At 42.9% G+C, this 25,610-nt stretch overlaps 1 protein-coding gene across 1 annotated transcript in view; it reads left to right on the top strand.

Moving 5' to 3' along the window:
• crsp7 (cofactor required for Sp1 transcriptional activation, subunit 7) overlaps window positions 1-25,610 on the top strand; it is a 262,873-nt gene that overhangs the window by 172,156 nt on the left and 65,107 nt on the right. Inside the window, exon 2 of the mRNA XM_038776426.1 lies at window positions 19,355-19,429. Within this exon, the coding sequence (XP_038632354.1) occupies window positions 19,355-19,429 (75 nt within the window). The remainder of the gene's footprint in view (window positions 1-19,354; window positions 19,430-25,610) is intronic.

The raw sequence follows: 25,610 nt of genomic DNA on the forward strand, positions 1-25,610 counted from the left end.
GTATCTTTTCAAATGTAATTTTATTGAAGTTTTCAGTTTTTGCAATTATCGCATCAAAATAAAGGAAAAAGAGAAAAGAGCCATAGGTATCAATTTAAAACTGTTACAGCACATAATAGAAGTAACAAGTAAGACCGGATGAGTCGGGGACAATATCCCCAACGTGTTCCCTCCATGGATAGGAGCAGCATACATTCAACAGCACAAAGTTACAGCAAACCCATAACTTCAAAGAAAAATAATGGAATTTAAAAAAAGAGAACCCAGAGCTAAGGGGGAATTACGCAGTTACCCACAATGCAATCCAACTCCCTTCTAGGCTCAGGACATGGCTGACAGCCATCATATGACTACAAGGAGAGGACTGGATACCATAAGTCCAAGGAAATCTCATACCTCTAACCCAGGGTCTATCAATTATGGGTCATCATTGAGTTTTTGCTCAAACCCTGGAATGGGACTCTGGTGAGAATGCCACCAATTAAGTCATAGTTGACATGCAAGGTATTTGTTCTCAGAATAAAGAAAATTAATTATCCAAACCATACCACTTTTCCAATCATTTTTTCACAGATATCGAGGTACCGACATGGAATTTGGGAGTTAGGGGTTTAGAGAAGGTGAGCGCAAGCGGAGGTGAAAGATAGAGTCTTAGGTTGTGAATAGTGAAGGCTCCCCCTGTGAAGATGGAACACGAGGAGCCTTTCACAGTCTTGAGAATGGTACATGCAACTTGAGAATTGTCTGAGGAAGGATGCAGAAGTTGGCGGTTTGAAGCACATTAATGGAGGACAATTTGGAAAACCATGTGCAACAGTCTGACCAATTGGAAGCAAGTTAAAACAGATGAACAATGATTGGGATAGGGATCTAGATGGTGAGTTCTGATGTGTTGATGTTTAGGAGATGAGAAAGGTGAGTGCTGGCCCATTTGAACCTGCAGATGGTGCAGGGATAAGGATTTTTGTGGCATTGCTGGTAAACATTCCCATAGTTCCATGGATATACAAGAGTGATGTTCCTTTACTGACGGCGCACACAGAACCTGAGCTATCTTATTCAATATTGTTTTACATGATCTTGCATCCACAATCTTATTGATGTAACAGACTTCAGTTTATGTAGGAAACATTTATATGCTGATTTCCACATATGCCCTGTCATAAAATCATTCCCAATCATTTTTTGCTGATTATCCCCAGAAAATGACACTCAATTTCTCCACACATCAGACCATTTAATAGCGAAACCTGATTCTCTACTTCTCATCAGACATGGAGAGTGTTTGCGGAGGGCGGCACGTGGTGCAATGTTTTGCAATGGTACTACGGCGCTGAGGACTCGGGTTCGAATCCCGGCCCTGGGTCACTGTTCGTGTGGAGTTTGCGCATTCTCCCCGTGTCTGTGTGGGTATCACCCCCACAACCCAAAAAATGTGCAGGTTAGGTGGATTGGCCACGCTAAATTTCCCCTTAATTGGAAAAAAAAATAATTGGGTATTCTAAATTTATTTTTTTAAAATTGGTTTGCAATATTTCCTCTTCTACCTCCGAGAATCCTTGAGAAATAAGTTTGGCAACATTAAAATTTAGCAAAAATGTGGTCGTTAAAATAGGAAAAGATTCTTGAAAGACCAAAGACCTGAATGTTAAGAATTCTAAGTACTGATTTTCAGGAATGTAGAAAGTGTATTATGACACTTAATGATTTCAAAAATCCTATCTAGAATGATGTGGGAATCTTGTGTTTGCAGAAAGCACTGAAGGAGGCACTTTAGGTAATTTTGTCAGTCGACTATCTGCTCCTACCCAACAGCTTTAGTATTCTTCGTTCACCTCATTGGATTAGTTTAAGCCATCACTTGCGATATTTTTGCATATTCAAATAATTTTTTGCATGAAGTGTTTTTTTCCAACTTTTGCTTCCTCACTAATGGTATTAATCCTAGATTTAGGCTCCCTTTTTGCTGTATTCCTATGTTCCTTGATACCAGTTCATTAATTTTGAATACTTTTATAAGGTATCCTCGTAATCTTCACGGTTCCAGTGAATTACAAGCTCAATATTTTAAGTTTTTCACCAGAGGAGTATTCTTTCCACAGTACAGTCATCTTTTTCCACGGCTGCAGTTTCATCCCTCAGTGTTATGTTCACGACATCATATACTGATTAGGTTAGATAAATATATAGCTTAGCTTAAATTCTACCTGGAATAAATTACAGAAATGTGACAATTTAGCCCACATGGATTCGGTAGGTGTCCGATTGGAATGTTAGACTATACCACATGCTGGCTGCAGTTCCTTCTGAAAGCTGAGGCGGTCAGGGCAATTCGCCTATCTTCCAAGCTAAACCTCAAATCTTTGACAGCAAAGGATTTCCCAGAATAAAAATGCTGAGAGTCAAATCTATTTTTTATCTTGACCACTGCATTGGTCTAAGTAGGATGTTAGTAGACATACTGGAGTCTTTGTAAGCTGTGTCTAATTTCTTGAATTTAAGGCCAAGTGATTCAACATTTAGACGGTATAATAAACCAGATTTCACAAACTGTGCCATATGCTTGTCACAATCTTGGATGTTTGCTGTGTAATAATAACTTTTAAGTGACCTCTTTGCAGAATGATTGGGTGAGCATCTCCTGTCACTGCTTGAGAAGCTCTGAAAGCATTTCCACTTACCAGTGCATCTGACACTGTAGCACCCCCTCGGTTCTGCAGTGTCATCGCTCTTGCTTGTTTCTTTCCACCAATTACTCTACTTTTCTCTGCTTTTTAAAAAAAATATTTTTATTCTCCATTTTCATTCTCCATTTTCACATTTTCTTCAGAATTTATACCCCATCAACAAACAGTAAACGGTAACGAATACAATGTCAATCCCCTTATCAACAACAACGATCCCATCCTCCCACCACCCCAAACAACGGCCCACCTGACAATATAAGCATCAAATAAAAGAAACCCTCCCATGGTGGAAAGAAAAAGGGAAAAAGAAAAAGGAATCCGGAATCGCCTGTGGTCACCACTGACATATACAGTCCACCCCCAACCCCCCCAATATTCAACGCCATTCAATCCCCGAAAGAGTACCGTGCATGACACCCACGAATTGTAGACACCCCCTGACCCCACCCCCCCTCTCCGACTCCTCCCCTCTGCTTCCTCTTGTAAACTCCTCCCCAACCTCGGTTCCTTCACCCAACTTTTCACCCCAGCTGGACTCAACAAAATCCCCTTTAGCACACAACCCCCGCATACACACCCAAGCCCCAAAGAACCATCATTGCAAATGAAAGTCCCATCTCTTCCCTTGTCCAAATATATACAGCATTGACTCATTTGGTACATACATGAACACGCAGTAAAAAAATAAAGTTACATGTGGCTACATCAGTACACAACCATTTCTCAATTCTGCCACAGTCCTCCTGCCTTCGCAAACTCCTCCGCTGCTTCTGCCGTCCCAAAATAAAAGTCCTTGGATTTGTAGGTCACCCTCAACTTAACTGAATATACTATGCTGCACTGCACCTTGCTGATGTACAGTGCCTTCTTTACCCGGCTGAAGGCAGCCCGCCTCCTCGCCAGCTCCACTGTAAAGTCCTGGTATATGCGTATACCAGCTCCAACCCACTGCACTACCTGCTTCATCTTTGCCCAGCACAGGACTTTCTCCTTCACGCTATACCTACGGAAACACAGTTGCTACTCTTGGCTCACTCGCCTTTGGTACAGGTCACCACGATCGATGAGCCTGATCCAGTTCATATCGGGAGGGATCGTCCCCCTCCCCCAATAGCTTCGCCAACATCGTGGCAAAATACTCCGTCGGCCTCGGGCCTTCCACCCCTTCGGGTAGACACACAATCCTCAGATTCTGTCGCCTGGATCTGTTTTCCATTTTGGTCTCTATCACCCCCCGCAACTCCTTCCCCATCGAGGTGAGTTGATCACTATGCTGCGATAATGTCTCTTCCACTTCTTTCAGTGTCTCACCTTGCTCCCGCACTTCCGCCACTGCGCTTGATACAGCCGCCCTCACTGGGGCAATCACCTCCTACACCAGCACTTTCAATACCGCCCCCACCTCCTCCTTCATCGCTTTCATGTGTTTTGTGAACTGTTTTTCAAGTTCCGCAGCCATCACCCTGGTCATTTCTTCCGCTGTGAGTGATGCGGTCTCCCCGGTGCTCCAGCCTCCACTTTCCTTACAGTTCCTGCGCTGACTTATCCACTCACCGGCGGACTTTCGTTAACCCCCTTTCACGGCCGTTTTTCTCCCAAACTTGGACATTTCTCCCGCCTGTGTCTTCTTACAGCCTTTTCAGCCTCCGTTGCCCATGGACTGGGTGCTAAAACTCTGAAATTTCTATTCCCGAGCAGGAGCCCTTCAGTGTGCGGCTGCCTCCCGCCCGCCGTCACCGGAAGTCCTACTTTTCTCTGCTTGACTGGTGATCTTTTTCTGTTGTAGCTGGGACAGAGTAGATACAGCATTTCCTGCACCTAATCTTATGAGGCACCTAGCGCCGGCGTGTTTGACACTGGGACTAGGCAGCAAGAATGTTCCATTTACTCTACCTGTGATCAACACAAAATTAGCCCAGATTCTTGTTGAATTTTGTGGTTGACATCTCACTCCTGACACATGACCAAGTGCACACTTGGGAGAGAAGCCAATCATGCACAGTGATAACAAACAGAAGCCGCCATGAACCAAAACACAGTGTCGGTCTATTTGTTTTCTTGTTGCATTGTGTGTTTATATACAGGAAGTTCCCTGTCAGTCTGGCCATTAGAAATTTATATGTGCTAATTTCTGACAACTGCTCTAATTTCCAGTTATGTTCATTCTGTAACTGAGCAGCAGTCGAGTCCTTGCACATTAGCACCAATGAAATAGCACTTCTCCATAGGAAGACGCACCTTCCTGTAAGCATCAATCACTGTTGAACTATGTGTAGCACAATGCACTGCTTAATTTGTTGCTGCCAATTAATCTGTCACTCTAACCTGTCCAGGAGACCAAATGAAGTGCTGTGCAATTTGTGAACATCCTTGGTGTCTGTTTTCCTGTGTTCATAAGGTGTAGCAGTGAAGAGCTGCTTCTTGAGCCTGCATGAAATTAGGGAGCAACTGCTCCTGTCACCACACTATAATTATACACAAACCAAGATGCAGTGCTGGGACAGAGGAGATGGAGCATTTCCTGCACCTAATCTCTGTTGCACCTGGCCTAGGAGTGTTTGACACTGGGACGAGGCAGCAAGAATGTTCCATTTACTATACCAGTGATCAACACAAAATTAGCCCAAAATATGATATATTTTGCTTTGAAGATTGCTGCAAATGATGAGCATGTGATTAATTTTGAAAAGGCAGAAATCTTATTGCTAGTTTGGTTGTAATGTGTTTACCTCGCCTCTCCTGGGGCCAATGACTATGTAGCATGTAGAAACAGAAAATAGGAGCAGGAGTAGACCATTTGACCCCTCTGCTCTGCCATTAACATGATCTTGGCTGATACTCTGTCTCAACACCACACTGCTGCTCTCTCCCCATACCACCTGATGTCTTTTGTGTATAAAAATCTATCTATTTAAGGCTTCGCAGATACAACACTAGTTTGGTGGGGAGAGTGAAAGCCGACCTGACGAGGTGGGATGGTCTCCCTCTGTCACTGGCGGGTCGGGTGCAGGCGGTTAAAATGAATCTGTTGCCGTGATTTCTATTTATTTTTCAATGCCTACCGATTTTCCTGCCAAAGTATTTTTTCAGGGAGATTGAGGGGAGGATTACCTCGTTTATATGGGGAGGGAAGGTGGCCAGAGTGAGGAAGGTGCTGCTACAGAGGGGAAGGCAGGCAGGGGGTTTGGGTCTCCCGAACCTGATGTATTACTACTGGGCGGCGAATGTGGACCAGGTGCGGAGCTGGGTCAGAGGGGTTGATTCCCAGTGGGTCAGAATAGAGGAGAGTTTGTGCAGGGGGTCAGGACTGAAGGCACTAGCAACGGCCCCGCTTCCGATAGCTCCGGGGAAATACTCAGGGAGTCCGGTAGTAATAGCTTCATTGAAAATCTGGAGGCAGTTTTGCCAACGCTTCGGGTTGGGGGCAGGGTCGAGGGAAATGCCGATCCGGGAGAACCACAGATTTGAGCCAGGGAGGTGGGACGGAAGCTTTTGGAAATGGGAAGAGAAGGGGATTAAGATTCTAAAAGATTTATTTCCTCGGGGTTGATTTGCAGGATTGAGGGAGCTGGAAGCGAAGTATGGGCTGGAGCAGGGAGGTGTTTAGGTATATGCAGGTTCGGGACTTTGCCAGGAAAGAGATACAGAGCTTCCCGGAGGAACCGGCCTCCACGTTGTTGGAGGAGGTGCTGGCGGCAAGGGGACTGAAGAAAGGGACAGTGTCAGCGGTATACGGAGCTTTGTTGGAAAAGGATAAGGCACCACTGGAGGGGATCAAAGCGAAGTGGGAGGAAGAATTGGGAGAGGTTATAGAGGAGGGGGGTCTGGTGTGAGGTGCTCCGGAGAATGAATGCCTCCACCTCGTGTGCAAGGTTGGGGCTGATACAGCTGAAGGTGGTGTACAGGGCACACCTCACGAGGGCAAGGATGAGCCGATACTTTGAAGGGGTAGAAGATGTGTGTGAACGTTGCGGGGGGGGGGGGGGGGGTGCCGCTAATCATGTTCATATGTTTTGGTCCTGTCCAAAGATTGGGGAGTACTGGAAGGAGGTGTTTAGGGTAATTTCCAAGGTGGTGCATGTGAAGCTGGACCCGGGTCCCCGGGAGGCCATATTCGGGGTGAGACAGATGATATAGCCTTCACCTCGTTGATCGCCCGAAGGCGGATCCTGCTGGGATGGAGAGCGGCCTCTCCACCCTGTGCCCTGGCGTGGCGAGGGGACCTGTTGGAATACTTGACCCTTGAGAAGGTTAAGTTCGAACTGAGGGGAAGCTCTGAGGGGTTCTACAAGTCATGGGCACTATTTATTATGCACTTTCAAGAACTGGATAACATCGAACATTAGTTTTGGTGGGGGGGGGGGGGGGTTGTGTATGTTGAGGGTGGCTATGGGTAATCCCTGATTCCTTTTTTTCTTTGTCATTTGTTTATGTTAATATGCGGGCTGATGTCTGGGCATGGTGGGAGGATGGGATCGTTGTTACTGTTATGGAGTTTGAGATATTTGTTGGTTATTGATTGTTGTTGGGTGTAAATTCGGGAGAAAAATTGTGAAAAAGGAGAATAGAAATATTTTTTAAAATCTATCTTTTTTCTCTCCTTTATAAAATTAAAGGGCAATTTAGCATGGCCAATCCACCTACCCTGCACATCTTTGGTGTAGGGGTGAGACCCACGCAGACGAGGAGAATGTGCAAACTCCACACGGACAGTCACCAGTGGCCAGGATTGAACCCGGGTCCTGCGCCACCGTCCTGCCCCTTTCTTTGCTGAATTCTAAACTGCTTCCAATCCTTGGACTTGCTACTTTTTCTTTCAACTTGTATGCATCTTCTTTGGATCTATTACTATGCTAAGTTTATTTTTGTTAGCCGTGGTTAGGGTGCATTTCCTGTTGTGATTTTGCCAGAAAGGAATGTATAACTGTTAAAATGAATCTATCATAGCCAACTCTCCCTCAAACCTTTGTAGTCTCCTTAATTTAAATTTAGGACCCTAGTTTCAGGTTGGACTATTTCACTCTCCATCCAAACTTACCAGCCTTCTTGTACCTGACTAGTGTTTTCTATTGATTGTGCTCTCATTTTTATACATTATGTACACAAGCTGTCCATGTTAATCTAGAATGTGAGAATAAGTAGGCTGTTTAACCGGGGGGGGGGGGGGGGGGGGCATCATAGCTGAGTCTGACTCTGCCATATATGTGCACACAATTGCCAATGGGGGGGGTTACTGAATAGTAACCTAGTGAGAATTTTGGCTGATTTATTTCTTGCTCTGCACCCCCAAAAATTCCAAATCTGAAATCAGTTGTAGCATATGAAACTAGGTAACTCCACGTAGATTGAAAGTTGATCCTAAGACGATGCCGTCCGCATACTTAGTTAAAACACTGTCAAATCTGAAGGTTTTCTGCATCTTGAGTGTTCAAACTGTGGTGTAAAACTTGAGGTAGTCCATTCATTAATCATCAGATTTCTATTCTGGTCATGCACATATTGCGCATCGCAAACATTGAGGAACTCTCCACATATTTTTTTCTACATTAGTGACTTATTCATATGTTTTATGTGCATCTGAATGCAGAGAAACAGCAAAGATCCGATGTTGGGGACGTCCAGAACTTAGGGGTCACAGCCTAAGAATAAGGGGGAAGCCATTCAGGACTGAGATGAGGAAGAACTTCTTCTTTCAGAGTTGTGAACTTGTGGAATTCTCTACCACAGAAAGCTGTTGGGGCCAGTTCATTGGATATATTCAAGAGGGAGCTAGACATGGCCCTTGTGGCTAAAGGAATCATGAGTTATGGGGAGAAAACAAGAATGGGATCCTGAATTTGCATGATCAGCCATGATCATATTGAATGGTGGTGTGAAGGCTCGAAGGGCCAAATAGCCCACTCCTGCACCTATTTTCTATGTTTCCATCATGCATTTGCCCTCTGGGTAATTATCAAAAGTTTTTGAAAGTTGAGGGGAGTCCCTGGGAATGGCAATATTTGCACAACAGTCTCGAGCAAGAAATGTTGATAGATCAATTAATGGGAGGCTGTCTCCTTTGGCTGGGAAGTCTAGAACTAGGTCACTGCCTCATAATAAGGCGTTGGCCACTTAGGACTAAGATGAGAAATTGCTTCAGCAGATTTGGATAATGTTTGGCATTTGGATGCAGTTGTTGAGTACTTTCAAGCCAGATGGGTAGATTTTTGGGTACAAAAGGATATGGGAATATTACAGGAAGGTGGAATTGAGGTGGTTGATCAGCCATAATCTTTCTTGAATGGCAGAACAGACTTGAAAGGCTGAATGGCCTGTCCTGATACTTTTTTGTGTGTTCCTGAGTTCTTGTAACCATTACTTCCTCTGGTTATGTCTGTTAAATAATGTATTTTTCATCTATATTGGTCCAGTATTTTAGAATTAATCTCAATTGTCCTTTTTCATGTTTGAGGGGGTTTCCACTGGTTGGTGGCAATTTTGTTTTAAATGGAAATTCCCAAGAAACCTTTTAAAGAATAAATATTGAAACAGCATAATTATGCCAATCAAACTCTCATCTAATGCCCATTGAAAATTTCTCAATCTCCCAGACGCTCCTAGTAACTTTAATAAAATACATCAGTCATTTCTGCTGCTGGCCTTTGATTGTGTTGACAAAGTTTAGTAGTATGATTGACATGGAATTAAAATATGTAGCTGTAGTTAATACAACACTGAAAATATTACCTAGAATAAAACATTGTATTTCAGTCAAGATCTTTAAGCAACAGTTGTGAACTAAGGGCACTTTTCGGCGAGTTTAATACTTTATACTTGGGAATTCTTAGAATGTTAACCTAATGTAGACTTATTTTAATAGATAATGAATCAGACAGCTCCATGTCTTTAGCACCCTTTAGCAAATTTATTATTTTCTTCATGTAATACAACTGAAGGGTGGCATGTGGCACAGTCGTTAGCACTGGGGCTACGGCGTTGAGGAGCCAGGTTCAAATCCCGACCCTGGGTCACTGTCCGTGTGGAATTTGCACATTCTCCCCGTGTCTGCATGAGTTTCACCCCCCACAACCCAAAGATGTGTAGGTCAGGTGGATTGGCCTTGTAAATTGCCCCTTAATTGGGAAAAAAAAATAATTGGGTACTCTAAATTTATTTTAAAAAAGTAATACAGGTGCATTTCCATTGGCTGAGGATGAGGCACGGCAGGACTGGACTTGAGTGTGTAGTATTCAGCCTTGGGGGAAACTGATCTTGGTTTGAGAGTGGAACAAATCGTATACAGATGAGACAAGTTGTTGGTTTGGAAGTGGGAATAATGTAAATTCACATCATCTGTAGGCCGGGTCTGGGTTCAAGCTGACTGAGATGTGGTTTTAAAAAAAATTAATTTAGAGTACCCGATTCCATTTTCTTCCAATTAAGGGGCAATTTAGCGTGGCCAATTCACCTACCATGCACATCTTCGGGTTGTGGCGCTGATACCCAAGCAGACACAGGAGAATGTGCAAACTCCACATGGACAGTGTCCCAGGACAAGGATTGAACCTGAGTCCTCAGCTCCGTGAGACAGCAGTTCTAACCACTGCGCCACCGTGCCGCTCCGACATGGTTGTTAGTTGAGGTTGAAGGATGTGGAGAGCAGTGAGCTTGGGATTTATGTGAGGGAAACTGGGTTTAGTTGAAAGCTGAATGCTAAGGAAGTGCTTTAAATGGAGGCTGTTGGAGTGCAGGCATAAACAAAGTTTAGTGGGTAACATGGGAGACTGGGAATTAGTAATGTCACGTCTGGCTTTGGAATTAAATATTCAGAATCTTGTTGGGACTATAAGCATAGCATACACAACACAAAATGAGGATTGGCTGTGTGTGGAAGGCGCTAGTGTGTGGGGATCAAATGGTTCTGAGGGGAGAATTATAGTAAGGAAGCAGAGTTCAGGTTTGTTTATGATGTGGAGATGCCGGCGTTGGACTGGGGTGAGCACAGTAAGAAGTCTTACAACACCAGGTTAAAGTCCAACAGGTTTGTTTCAAACACGAGCTTTCGGAGCACGGCTCCTTCTTCAGGTGAACTTTAACCTGGTGTTGTAAGACTTCTTACAGGTTTGTTTAGGCAGGCTCTATTGTATAACATTTGTAACTGTTTCTATTGGTGTTAGTTGCAGGGTTTGACCCGCTCTGGCTGATCTGTTGATTCTGTTACTGATTTGAATAAATGTCCCTTTGTCCTTTCAGTGGTTAAGCCTGTGAGAAAGTAAGGTGGTTATGGTTGTTAGAGGCCAATCATCTTAGCCCCTAGACCAGGGGTGGGCAAACTACGGCCCGCGGGCCGCATGCGGCCCGCCAAAGGTATTTCTGCGGCCCACCAAGTCATTAAAAAAAAAAAAAAAAAAATTTTTAAAAAAATTTTTTTTTTTTTTAAGGTTAATGGGGGGGGATGTTGGGTTACTTACTGGTATAGGGTGGATACGTTGACTTGAGTAGGGTGATCATTGCTCGGCACAACGTCGAGGGCCGAAGGGCCTGTTCTGTGCTGTACTGTTCTATGTTCTATATGAGGCGCCCAGAATCATAACCGGGTGAAGTAATTATTTTACTTAATATACTATGCGGCCCTTTGTGAATTGTGAATTTCTGAATGTGGCCCTTGCACGGAAAAGTTTGCCCACCCCTGCCCTAGACATTACTGCAGAGGCCCATCAGGGCACTGTCCTCGGACCTATCATCTCTAGCTGCTTCAGTGTTAACCACTCTATTATCATTTGATTTATTATTGTCACATGTATTAGTATTAGGGCTGGTTTAGCACACTGGGCTAATTCACTGACTTTTAAAGCAGACCAAGGCAGGCCAGCAGCACGGTTCAATTCCTGTACCAGCCTCCCCAAACAGGCGCCGGAATGTGGCGACTAGGGGCTTTTCACAGTAACTTCATTTGAAGCCTACTTGTGACAATAAGCAATTTTCATTTCATTTCATTTTCATTTAGTATACAGTGAAAAGTATTGTTTCTTGCATGCTGTACAAACAATGCGTATCTCCTGACGGAAGGAGGTGGAAGAGAGGAAGGAGGTGGAAGAGAGTATGTCTGGGGTGCGTGGGGTCCTTAATTATGCTGGCTGCCTTTCTGAGGCAGTGGGAATTATAGATGGAGTCAATGGATGGGAGGCTGGTTTGCATGAGGTCAGAAGTGGGGATGTTCACTGATGATTTCAGTGGTAAGTACTATCTGTGACTCAGGTGCTGAAACAATCCCCACTTGCATGCAGCAAGACCTGGATGACATTCAGACTTGGGCTCATCGTAGCAAGTAACACTTGTGTCACACCGGTGCTAGGCAATAATAATTTTCAACAAGAACCTAAACACCACCTTGATATTCGAGGCACTACTATCACACAATTTCCCACACCATCAACATCCTGAGGGGCTACCATTGACCAGACACTGAACTAGACCAGCCATATAAATACTGTGGCTACAAGAGCAGATCAGACATTGCAGAGAGTTAACTTATGAATCCAGTTTTTCCAAGGCAAAACTTTAGTGTAATGGAGCACTTCATTAGCCTGGATGAAGGGAATTCCAACAATGCCCAAGGTGCTCAACAGCATTGAGGACAAAGCAGTCTGCTGAATGGAGACCCATCCACCATTTTAAATGTTAATTTCCTCCATTGCTGGAGCACATGGCTGCAGTGTGTAAAACAACTTGCCAAGCTTCTTCATAGCTCTCCCAACCCTATCACCTCTACTGCCAAGAAGGACAATGGAGCAGATGAATGGGAAAACCCACTACCTGCAAGTTCCTGTCAAAGTCTCATGTCACCTTGACTTGGAAGTATAGCCATTCTTTCATTGTCATTGGATCAAAATCTTAAAACATCCTACCTAACAGCACTGTGAGGAGTGTCATCCCCACACAGACTGTGGTGGGTAAAGGCAGCAGCTCACCACCATCCAAGCAGTAAAAGCTGACAGTGATGTCCCCGACCAATGCATTACCTTTTCTTTTAAAAATATGGCAGAGGCAGAAAGTTAATGTATTGCTATAATGCTAGACTATAATCGGGACACAAGAATTCCAGAAGAAATGGTGAGCACCGAATCTATTTTTAAAAATTTAGACTACCCAATTCATTTTTTACAATTAAGGGACAATTTTAACATGGCCAGTCCACCTACACTGCACATCTTTGGATTGTGGGGGCAAAACCCATGCAAACACAGGGCGAATGTGCAAACTCCACATGGACAGTGACCCAGGACCAGTATCGAACTTGGGATCTTGGCGCCGTGAGACTGCAGTGCTAACCACTGCACCACCATGCTGCCTCAAACACCTAATCTATTAAGTCATTATCAATGGTCAGTTTTTAAAAATAGTAATCGTTTGCAATTGGCAATTGAAAAATGCGAAACTCCTGATCTCGGCTTGTTATTCAGGTCTTTGACAATTATGATTGGGCAGATGTAGCTAGGAGAGGGGTAAACTTGCTTTTTGATAATAGGTGTTCTTTAGGTTTGTTCCATATTTTGCGCAGCACTCGAGTGGCTGAGAACTATCTTGCACCTGGGACCCATGTCTGCCTGAGTTTCCTCCAGGTGCTCCAGGTTAATCCCACAGTCTAAAGATGTGCAGTTTAGGTGGGTTGGCCATGCTAAATTGCCCCGTTAAAAAAATCTTGCACCAGGAAGTCATTTTGATGAAGTCAGTCGGCGATTGTATTCAAGTTCCATAACGAATTCTAGCCTGTAATACTTAGACCTGATCCTGGAAGCTGATCTGCAACCAGCTGTTTGAGGGATTTTTTTCACTCTTTTAATACTAAAGCTGGGATGAAAATAAATTATATTTTGCAAATGAAGAAAATATTACCTGTTGACTTTGACATTCTGGCAGTACAGTCCCAATGTGCACCCTTTTACTTGTGCCTCCCTTGTTTATAGTCCAAGAAGGTATTCATTTGCCATCCTTTCGATTTGGTGTTGTGGTGCTTTTATCTTAAAATCATAGTCTTACAACACTAAAGGAGGCCATTCATCCATTATGTTTGTGTGAGCTCTTGCAAGAACTTACCTAGTTCCCACTTCCCCTCTTTTTCACCAAACCTTTAAATTTTCACTCCCATGGTTTATCCAGTTTCTTTTTGAAAGTTACGATGAAATCTGCATCCATCATATGATTAATACAGGTTAATGTGTCTCAGTCCTTCCTTGTGCTTAGTACACCCACCACCTGTAATTGTCCAAGTTTAACCATAAGGTCCCAGGAGCATTTGCCCCCTCTTTCTCCACAATCCCCGCCCCTCCATACTTGTTAAGTAAACATCCTTGCTCCCAAGGTGATACTCTAGTCAGATATGACTTGGGCAGAATTTTCCCCAGCTGATCAGAATTGTTGTAGTGCTTTTGTGAGAGGACCAATCAGATGAACAATGCTGAAACTTACACCTGGAGATTTCCCACAGCAGCTTAGGTAAACATTGAACACACCATCACCACCTAAAATTTGTTCAAGGAGAGCAACCTGGGAATGAATTTAAGCAAACTCTATGGGTCCATTGTTATTTCATTCCAAGTTTGCTTCACTATAAACGTCACTATGAGGATTTTAGAGTTCTAGTGTTTTGCAGCTTGTAACGTATCTCTTGCGTGTGCTTGGATGGGATTCAGGCTTGCTCTCCCACCTGAGTCCAAGTCTTCAAATTATAATTTTAATTATATTATAATATTCAATTGTGCAAATTTATGCAAAACCATCAAGATCTATTCCCAAATTGAATCTTGTAACGTTGGTGACAGTGGGACAGTGGGACTTATCACATGGCTATCACTAAACTGATCATTTAAAGGGGCCATGTATTCAAGAGAATCACAAGAAAGATTCTGCTTTCAGTTTCCCCCTGAGCAAAATTTCACACTTGTAAAAGTGATTAGAAGTATGTGGGGACTCTCATTGCATTGATGTCCCGCCATGGCTGTGCCTTTCAATAACATCTAGAGGGTGGGAATATGTTTTCCTCTTAAGTCCAAAAGCAGGTTCGGATCATTAGAGACCAGTATCTATTTAATTAGATTTCTTTGGAAGACAATAAGCAAAAACTTTACCATGAACCAAAATCCTGACGTGGGCCACTAAAAACAAGAAAATGTTAAACATTGTAGAAGGAGATGAACTTTCTCAGCCTGCATGGTGCTCAGCATAAGTTGATAAGATATTGGAGCAGAATTAGGCCATTTGGCCCATTGAGTCTGCTCTGCTCTTCGGTCATGGCTAATATGTTCCTCATCTTTTACCTACAATGTTACAGACCAAGTGCTGAATGGCAAAATCAGAGCTGGATGGCAAAGTCAGCCAGAGAATCTCCTTCCTAGAACACATGAGCGAGGAGCAGGAGTGGGCAATTTAGCCTCCCGAGCCTAAACACCCTCAATGTGATCATGGCTGATCCCATCATGGCCTCAACTCCACTGCCCTGCCTGTTCTCCATAACCTTTCAACCCATTACCATTTTTAAATCTGCTTAACTCCTCCTCAAATTTACTCACTATTCTAGCATCCACCACACTCTGGAGTAGCGAATTCCACAGATTCACAACCCTTTGGGAGAAGTAGTTTCTCCTCAAATCTGTTTTAAGTTTGCTGCCTCTTATTCTAAGATTATGACCTAATTTTTAGAATGCCTTACAAAAGGCTGACTGGTGTTTCTGTAGGGAAGAGGCGAGGAACAATGTTTAAATCCACAATCGCTCATGGCGGCCAGGGTGAGCCCAGATTGTAGTGGCACAGTTGTTGCTGTGCGGTCTCTCACCTTAGTGTGTCTGTGTGCATCTGGATGACAGCTGCCATCAAAGATGTTGTCTTGTCTGAGGATCTCTGCTCTGCGGTGCAGGTCATTAAAGCTCACTTTGAAGAATTGGGGGATACCTTTATGAGAATGGTGGCGGTCCACGAGAAGGTTCTTGTTATCGAAAGAGCACTCACCCTGGTGGGAGCCCGCCTTTGTGTTATCAAAATCCTGTTGCATGGTGTGTCTTCTATCCTGAATGGTTTGGGTGAGGGCTGCCATGCAGGGGTCCCTGGCTAGAAGTGGGAAGCGAGTTCCTGACTGAGTTTGCGAATTGGCTGCCATGCTTTGGTAATCTTGATTTTGAGGCTGGATGCATCAGATTTAATGGAGCACAGCACACCCTGTCTTTGAGGCTAGGGGTCGATCTGACCAACCGATCACCAGTACTTTATTGTCCTCTTCACTGCTTGTTGTGAGGCGTTGGGAGTGTGAGGCCGATGAATGAATCCCCCGGCTGGGGCCTAGGTTGTAGAATACCTGGGAGAGATGGTATGGTGGAAGTGACTGGCGTTTAGTAGAGTTGTGGGACATATATGAAACTCCCTTGAGGACTCGGGTTTTGGTGTTTTTTTTCTTGTTGAAATGAATCCGCTTTTGGGTTCCACATGGGTGCTGATGGGTTTGGTATCTGAAGAGCAGAAAGAGGCTGTGATGTGTTGGTGGTGCCTTTAAAAATGCCAGAGTGGAGGAGGATTTATGTTGGTGCGCACCCCGCCAAAGCATGGTGGCTTGTATGTTTTCGTGTTGATTGAGAGACTGCGTGGATGGGAGGGGTTGCACCGTCTTGTCACGTTTTTATGACTTGATCCTGTGTATCCCTCGGGTCTCTGGTGGAGCTAGATGAGTATCTAATTCTGTCTAATTGTTGTATCAAGCCAATTGTGATGTTGTTCTCTTCCATTCTGTACTCCTGTGAAGTAAGTTGTTTTTCTTCCCATTCATGGAGATGTATTCTTTTGTAACTTGGTTGAGTTTTTTCCCCCAAATGAAAAATTTCAATATATATATACTTTTTTAAAAAAAAATAATCAGACTGTTCGCTGGCTGCCTAGTTTCATGTGAGGCTTTATGGACTTTTTGGGTAAGGTATTGGAATGCTCGTGTCGCGTCTTTTCGTCCGACGTCACTTCGTCCAACGACACTTCGTCCACGTCTTTTGGTCCAACGTCTTTTTGTCCGCCCGTCTTTTGGTCCAACGTCACTTCGTCCAATTATCCAATTACAATTAACTCCGTATAAAACCATTTAATTGATAAAATGCAAGTACAATACAGCAAGTGAATTTAATTGCTAAAATGCAAGTAATTGATAAAATGCAAGTAAAATGCAAGTTGAAAAATGCAGTTAAAAAGTTAAAAAATCTAAAAATGCAGTTATAAAATCTAAAAGTTTACTAATTACTTAAAATTCCCGAAATTACTTAAAATTGATGTAAATTGTAAATTCCCGAAATTCCCTAAAAGTTAGATTTCCAGAACTGTACCCGAGAGAGAATAATGGGGAGAGGACAAGATGATTTGATATTCTACAATTCCGAAAGAAGCAGGTTTAAACTCGATTTTCGTCGAGTGATTGAAACCTCTGGTTGACAGTGGGTTCTGACATTACAGGTCTGAAATGATCAAATATTCCATCAGATACAATGGCTCTCATCACGCTGGAGCATACATGGGTGAATATCCTGCAGGTTATCTTAATAATGTCTGGAGATCAAGCAGCACAAATGCAGAACTCAACTTCAAGAGGCGAAATAGGTGGAGAGGATCCTTGAGCAGTAACATTGAAAAACTAAATTAAACTATTTGTAATTGGATAATTGGACGAAGTGACGTTGGACCAAAAGACGGGCGGACAAAAAGACGTTGGACCAAAAGACGTGGACGAAGTGTCGTTGGACGAAATGACGTTGGACGAAAAGACATAGCACCTGGAATGCTTTTGGTGCTGAGAGCACTTTCAGGAAAATAATATGGAAGCATCTAGATATAAACATTTTACCATAATGTCTCTTGCATCACCTGACACTTTGTTGATCCTTGCCACTGAAATGTTAATGTCTGCTGTCCCTTGAATAATGCTCTTTGGAAATCATTGCATCTTATTGCTGGTTGTGTGAAATATTATGCATACATCCACTGCTCAAAAATCTCTGATCCACATAGATGATCCATATTGTTAGCAGCAGGGGCACCTCTTGATAAATGGCATGGGCAGGGATCTAGTCCCCCCTCATAACTGCTCCATTCTGAGTTATTTAATGTGAGGTTTCATAATTTGGTATTGCTCTTTCTATAAATTTAGATCTGTTTGTGGATTCTGCTGATTTTGTAACATGTATAGATTAATTATGGCTCATGCAAATCATTTGAGGTTTGCATTGTAATATCGATTCATTTTTTAGAAATGCCAATAAAAGTACCCGAGCCAACGTGAGTATGCATATGTCTGACAATTCTGTACAAAGCAGGTTTCAGTCTTGTGTAATCTCTTTATTAAACTTATACTTTTGTGCTCATTATTTTTGTTGAATTATTTCAGTGTGGGATGTTGGTACAGGAAAATTGAATGATTCATTTATTTCAAATATTGTGTAGATATGAAAGACTGGGATATTAGGTGCAGCATGAGCCCCAAGTGGAGCAAAGCTCCATTTGTTCTGCCTTAACAAACCAAGCTTTCCTTGAATGCAGACTCGCAGCTTTCTGACTGCTTCTTGCAGGGATTGCTTTGAATCCCAGATCCCAAAGGAGACCAGGCTGAGGTAGAGTATCAGCTACTGCTGATCCTTTGAATGCTTTGCCACTTGGACATGGGTGCGAGTGGCAGTGATCTCAATTTCTCAGATGGAAAAAGACCTTAAGATCAGGAAGGAGTCTGTAATGGTGCTACAGGATAAACTTGCTTCAGTGTTTGGCTGGATTTTACTGGCATTAGTAGATTTTTAAATCAGTTTTTAAGATGGGCAAGCTTCTGATTTCTTAGAATGCTCACATATTCTTAATTATTGACTAGTGTGGCAGACATTAAGAAAGAACTTGTCTCTAAAATAGTACCTTCAGACCAGAAACCGCCAAAGAGCTTCTCATTCAGTGAATTACTGTTTGAAGGTCTGTCACTGCTATGTAGGCAGTAGTAAAATAATTGCATATGATTTCTTAATTCGAAGTTGTCTGAATCCAAATTGTGCAAAAAAAATTAAATTGCTTAAATCAAATTATTGAATAATTGGAAAACAATTTGTGGCAGACAAATTAATTTGAATTAACGATACATTGTACCCAAATAAGTCCTCTAAAACACCATAAAAATATCAAGATTGGGACAGATCCTAAGAATTACTTGTGTGTTTTTATATTCCTCCCTGACCTGTCTAAGCTGCTGAGCTACCAGGACCAACTTGTGTCTCTGTCACTCAACTGTGATTGTTTGTTTGAATAAAAATAGCCTCTTACAAATAGTGACATGTAGCTCTGCTTCATCATAAGCTGTTGCCTCCTATACAAAGGCTCCTAGTACATTTCGAGAGAGTATGCTAACCAGGCAATTAGGAGAACTAAATAAGACAACAATCCTGTGCAACGTCTTGAGATGTTTTATTGTCTTAATGACAGGTTGTTGATGGTCTGAAATCTTGTAGAGCATTAGCTCACAAGTTAAATGCTACTTGGAATTCAGAATACGTTGCTTCTCTGTTGTGGTTGCATTTGGTCTATACCATTTTTAACCTTGGGATTATTTTCTTTGAAGCCTGAATGCCAACTGCTATTTACTAATGTGAGTAGTGCAAGCACTAACATTTTTTGTTTCTTTCTTCCAGATCCGTAACATGGTGGCAGTGCTGGAGGTGATCTCCAGCTTGGAGAAGTATCCCATTACCAAAGAGGCCCTTGAGGTAAATAGTTCTTGAACATTGGGCTCAGGTGGGGTCAGTGGAGAGTATGCAAGGAGAAGTATGGGAACAATCAGGGAGATGTCTTTGACTACTGCATGCGAGTGCAGATTAAATTTATTGCAATTCTTCATTTTATACTTGTACCTTACTAAATTGGTGCTTTATCTGCTATAAAATCATGGGTTATGGATTTTTCCGCTCAATATCTTTCACATTTCCATCAAGGCCAGTTTTCAATTTGTAAGAATATTTACACATATATCAATAGCCTTGACTTAAGATGATCAAGAAGTGCAGAGCAGCTTTGTTTATGTTGTTGCTCGTTACTGCTCTTCTCACTGTACTGTGGAGTAGATTCAACAATGATAAACTTGCGCATGTATTATGCCAGCACAGGTCCTCAAAGGTCATTCTAAGTTGAAATAATTGCATATCCATTGAGCTGTCAGTTGGTGCCACTGTGTCTATTCTTGGAAGATCCATTGGTGGGAGGGAGGTGGGTGGGGGTGATGGTGACTACTAATGTCAAAAGTGCAATAATGCCCTATTCAGGTGGTAGTCAATCCATGTGTCTCCAAATCTTAAGTGGCAGGGCTCGCTCAAATGCTGAAGCAGCTGTTTACATATGCCGTCAATGGCACCCAGCAAACGGAAATATTAGGACAATCCCCTAGATGCATCTTTGCTTGAGTGGCACTTGGGTTGCTTACTTTAAATGCTTACCTCCAGTGCTCTTGTCTGTCTGCTTGAGGCAGTTGTGTAAATTAATGAGGTTTACAAGAGGTGCTTTGACAGCTGTAAGTATATATTGCCGTGGCCTAACATGGTGGAAAAAAAGAAAAGTGGGGGGATGGGGGGGGGGGGGGGGGGGGGGGGGGGGGAGAGAGAGAGAGAGTGAAGACCTCCTGTTTATTTTACAACACCCGACTTGTCAATTATCTGTTAGATGCCAAACGGGTGGCATGATGGTGCAGTGGTTAGCACTGATGGGTCACTGACCGTGTGGAGTTTGCACATTCTCCCCGTGTTTGCGTGGGTCTCACCCCCACAACCCAAACATTTTAAAAAACTTTTTACTTTATCAGAGTTACAAAGCCAGAGCTCAGTGTGGACAGGGACAAACCCCTAATCCTGCTCCAAAAACCAATTCAAATTGAATCCAATTCATGGTTCCCACAAGAGTGATATACCAGATCCAGGCATTACACCTGATCCCGCGCTCATCTTGGCTAAAAGGCTGAGAAGCGATGCCCCCACAATCCAAAGATGTGTAGGCTAGGTGGATTGGCCATGCTAAATTGCCCCTTAATTGAGGAAAAAAGAATTGGGTACTCTAAATTTTTTTTAAAAGATGGCACACCCACCAGGTATGGGGACAGTGAAAATCAGCAGAGAACAACAGCCTCTAATTGTAATGTGTTAACTGGAGAACAGCTGTGATGCTCAGAATCCTGTCCTGTCTAAAAGATGGAAGACAACATGATGTATCTGTAACGGATACATTTATTGAGTTAAATAATACCACCATAAAATAGCCAAGATAGACAATATTTAAATACTTCACATGTAGTTAATGTGCTTTGATTAGACTTGGATATTTCTCGTGTCCTGCATCCAAAAACAATTCCGTTTCTTTTTTCAGGATATGGCTGATGCTGGCAAAGTTGCATTTATTTCTCAGCCCTAGTTGCTGGTTTTCTAACATCTGTTGATGTGCTTTCTCATTGTATCGCAGCAGTGCTTGATAAAGGGAGCTGGCAGTTCAAAGATATTGACCCAGCGCCACAGAAAGAAGAGGGTTTTGCTTTCAAATCATGATGGCCTGGGACTTGGAGACAATAGACCATTGATCTGCCAGCTGTGTATTAGTTGGTAGCATCCTGTCCACAGATTCACAAGATCTCCGTTCACGTTCCACTATAGGGTTTGAGTTCAAAAATCAAGGCTGCCACTTCGTTGCAACACTGAGAAATATGGAGGTGCCATCTTTCATATGAGATATTAAACCTGTTGCCTTTTGGATGGCGAAGATGGTGTGGCACTGCTGGAAGAGGATCATGGGAGATATCCCCAATATCTTGGCCAATGTTTATCTCTCAATTAACATCCGAAAAAGATTAGTTGATCATTATCATATTTCTCTTTGTGGGAACCTGCTGCACACAAATTAGCAGCAGATTTCCTGCATCACAACACAGACCACACTTAAAAGTACTTCAGTAAATGCAAAGTGCTTTGCTGATTGTGAAAGGCACTATACAAATGCAAGTCTATCTTTTTCCCATGGCATTACTCTCCTTTTGGTGGCAGTGGACATGGTGGGTGATCCAGTGAAAGTACCCTTGGTGAGTTACTGCAGTGCACCCCTTGGATATACATATTGCAGACACAGCATGCTCATAATTGGGAGGGTATAAATTGAATCTGTGAATAATAATCTTTGTAATAATCTTTATTGTCACAGGTAGGCTTACATTAACACTGCAATGAAGTGACTATGAAAAGCCCCTAGTCGCCACACTCCGGTGCCTGTTCGGGTACACAGAGGGAGAATTCAGAATATCCAATTCACCTGACAGCAAGTCTTTCAGGACTTGTGGGAGGAAACCGGAGCACCGGGAGGAAACCCACCCACCCGGAGGAGACCATGCCAACTCCGCACAGAAGAGACCCAAGCTGGGAATAAAACCTGGGACCCTGGAGCTGTGAAGCAACAGTGCTATCCACTGTGCTACCATGTTGCCCACTATGCTGGATGATGTCTAACTTAGCGTTGAGACACATCATTCAGGCCAGTGGTGACTATTTATGCTCCTGACTTAAGTCTTGATTGATGATGGAGTTAAACAGGTGTGTGTGTGTGTGTGGGTGGGGGGGGGGGGGGGGGGTACAATTAGAGTACAATCCCACTCCCCTTATGACAGTGGGAAGACCATTGATGGAGCAGGTGAAGATGCCTTTCTGAGGAACTGCAGCAATCCCCTTGGGCTATGGTATTTGGCCTCTGACAACCATTGCCATTTTCCTTTGCGCCAGGTATGATGAGCCACTTGAGGGCTTTCCATTGACCTCAGTTTTATGAGGGCAACCAAAGAATTTATTGGCACAATATCTGCAAATCCTATTGCCCAGGAATAGTACAAAATTCTTTATTGATTTATTGTATCTTCAGATCATAGAAGAATGAACACTATGGGCTTTTAAGGTATAAACTATAAACTTAGTTTATTAAACCTTCTAGCACAGCGCTTAATTTTTCTTGCAACAATTTACATTTGTATCAGGCCTTAACATAGTATAACTTGTATTACCAAATAAACTTTGACATCAAGCCACATAGAGTGTTGTCGGAACAAATTACAATGAACCTGGTCAATGGGGTAGGTTTTAACAAGTGTCTTAAGAGAGGTAGATAGATTAAGGGGGGGAATTTCCCGAATTTGGGGCTTAGGCAGTGTAGCATTGGCTACCAATGGTAAAGTGAATAAAATTGGAAATTAAAGGCAATTGAAAATGGGGATGAGAATTTAAAAATTGAAGTGATGCTCAACCAGCAGCCAATCTCAGTGTATTGGACTTAATGTACCTGGTTCTGCATGAGCTTAAGTACATGAAGGGTGGAAGAAAGGAGATAGAACCTGCCGTGCATTTCAATAGTCAAGTATAGCGGTAACAAAGACATGGTTAAGGGCTTCGATAGCAGATGGGCAGAGGCATTATCTGGCAATGTTTCGGAGGTATGTTAAGATGGAGATAAGAATAATTGATTGATTTTCGGACCTGGCAAGCTGTGTGAATGATTTCTACTTGGTGTACCGTGAAAACATACTAACATGAGGAATAATGTCCCTGAAGTGGCATTTTATGTATCAGTCAGTGATGTGCATTATCTGCAACATATTTAGAAATTTGGAACAAGGTTGAAGTGGCCAGCTGCATCTGTCAAACATATTAAAAAATCTATCATATAGTATGAGGTTTGATAGAACTGTGTTCAAAAAAAATCCAAAGATCAATAGGACTTTTGAATGAATTTTAACTTTTTTTAGCAAATCTTCAGTACGGCATGCATGTGGATGAAGTAAGTTCCATTTCAATTCACTTAAGTTGGCTGCCTTTGATTGAATAAAAGCTTTGCACCCACAACTGATTTGTACTATGTTGACTGCTTTCATGTCCAACATTACTTTTTAACTCAAAAATTTAGCAAATTTTAAAAGTTGAAATACTGCGCCTGTATACATTTCAGTAGCTGGAGTTTCTTGCCTGCTGTAGATTTCCCACAATAGTTCAGTAGTTTGTGTCATCCAATGAAACAACAGAGACAACCTATTGGCGCAAAGATTTTGTGAACTCTTACTGGAGAGCTGGTCAATAACCAGGGCTGCACAATGATGTCACATTAACTCTGCAGATACATCTGTGTGTTGTTCGGAGAAAATTATTTTGAGACTCTGCTTGCACTGAGTTTAGTACCTACTGCCACATGATCTTATGTTGGGTTAGCATGCTTGTGCAACCATATCCTGTGTGGCCATTTGAAGCTTGACCTCCTGGCCCCCCTACCTGAGATAGTCAGGTCTGTTTCAGGTGGGTGAAGACCCTTACTCTGGAAAAAGTAAAGTATCTACTGAATGACTAAGTGTAAATGACTACCTTCATACCTGCTTCACTGCATTGAGACTGCACAGTGCCACTGGTGCCTACTGCAACTTGTTGCCCAGATTTTGAACTGACGTAACACTTCCTTTACTAACTCTGGTCAGACCTTCAACTCCACATACAAGAGCGACGTTAAAATATGAATATTGGGGAATCACGTAATTTGAGCGCAGGAGCGGCTGCGTTTTTGTGAGCTGCTACTCTTTTAATCCTGTTTCTTTTATCCTGGTGCACAACCTGTAATTATTTGTTTCTGGCGTGTATGTCAGGTACTGTGTTCCTGGAAGATCCTGGTTAACCTTTGGCGATGGGGTGCCCAGTAAAGTCAAAAAATCTTTGTTTGATTGAGGCAGTTAGAGGTGGCCGGCAAAGCTGTCAGCATTGAGATGATGGCTGCCATTGTGAATGATGAAGACTATGGTCTTGACTCCTTGGCGCAGATTGATAAACTATGTAATATCCTTAAGAGAAGGGATGAAGTAGAGAAGAGAATCCTGTCAGTTTTATAGGGCAATTGAATTAGTATTGGCTTACCTTTAGTCCTTGAAGCCCTGCTGTATGGTATCGAAAATCCTGGTCGATTTGGGGAGATGGGGTGGAGGAAGAGTGTTCATGCACCCGGCCTTCTGTGAGGAGCTGGGACGAATTCCCGGACAAATTTGAGAGCTGGCTACCATGCTTTCGCAATCTTGATTTGAAAGCTGGGCATTTCGAGTTGGTTGAAGCACATTGTATCCCATTGTCTGGGCTTGACGTTGGGCTAGACCAGTGGTCTAGTATTTCTTGTCCTCTATGTTCGTTGAGTAGAGTTGGAGATGGCTGGATGCAATGGGTTATGTTTCTCACTACCTGGACTTCAGGACAATGACATGGCTGATGTACAGGGGCTTTGATCGAACTCTGGAGGGATCCTGAATGCTGCTCAATGATCCTGTCATGGTTTTGGCCTTTCCAAGATCCATGGAAGGTGATATTGTCCTGCAATTCATCAATAATCCTGAACTTTATCCCCTTGTGATAATGCCACTGATTTTATGTTATTGTCTTTAATGCTGACATGGGTAAATGATGTATGAGCGCAGAGGTGGTTGTGGTCGGTTATCCTGTTATGGTGATAATCACATTGAGTCAGTAGCGTGACATGAGGGTTACGCAGTATTTGCCTAGTTTTGTTTCTGATGTGCTGTAATCCTTGTGTTTACAAGGAGGGAGTACATTTTAAGTACCCTTCACTGTTTATAGAGAAGATGAATAGCAATGCAGCAGGGTGATGGGTAGATGGTTTGGTGTGGTGGTGGCTTGTATAGCCATGTAAGTCCTCATTATAGATGAAGAAAGCCCTCAGTTAGAACTATCAGAGTTGTGTTTTTCTCTTGATATTTTGAAATTATGGAATCCTTGTCTCCTATGAAGGTGCGAAGAGATCATGGATGGGATTCTCCGCCCCGCTGCACCGTTTTATGGTGAGGCGTGCCCCCACCGGCAGTGGAATCCTCCGTTCCAGCAGCCAGCCAATATG

The sequence above is a fragment of the Scyliorhinus canicula genome, chromosome 18, assembly GCF_902713615.1.
Source record: "Scyliorhinus canicula chromosome 18, sScyCan1.1, whole genome shotgun sequence".
NCBI lineage: Eukaryota > Metazoa > Chordata > Chondrichthyes > Carcharhiniformes > Scyliorhinidae > Scyliorhinus > Scyliorhinus canicula.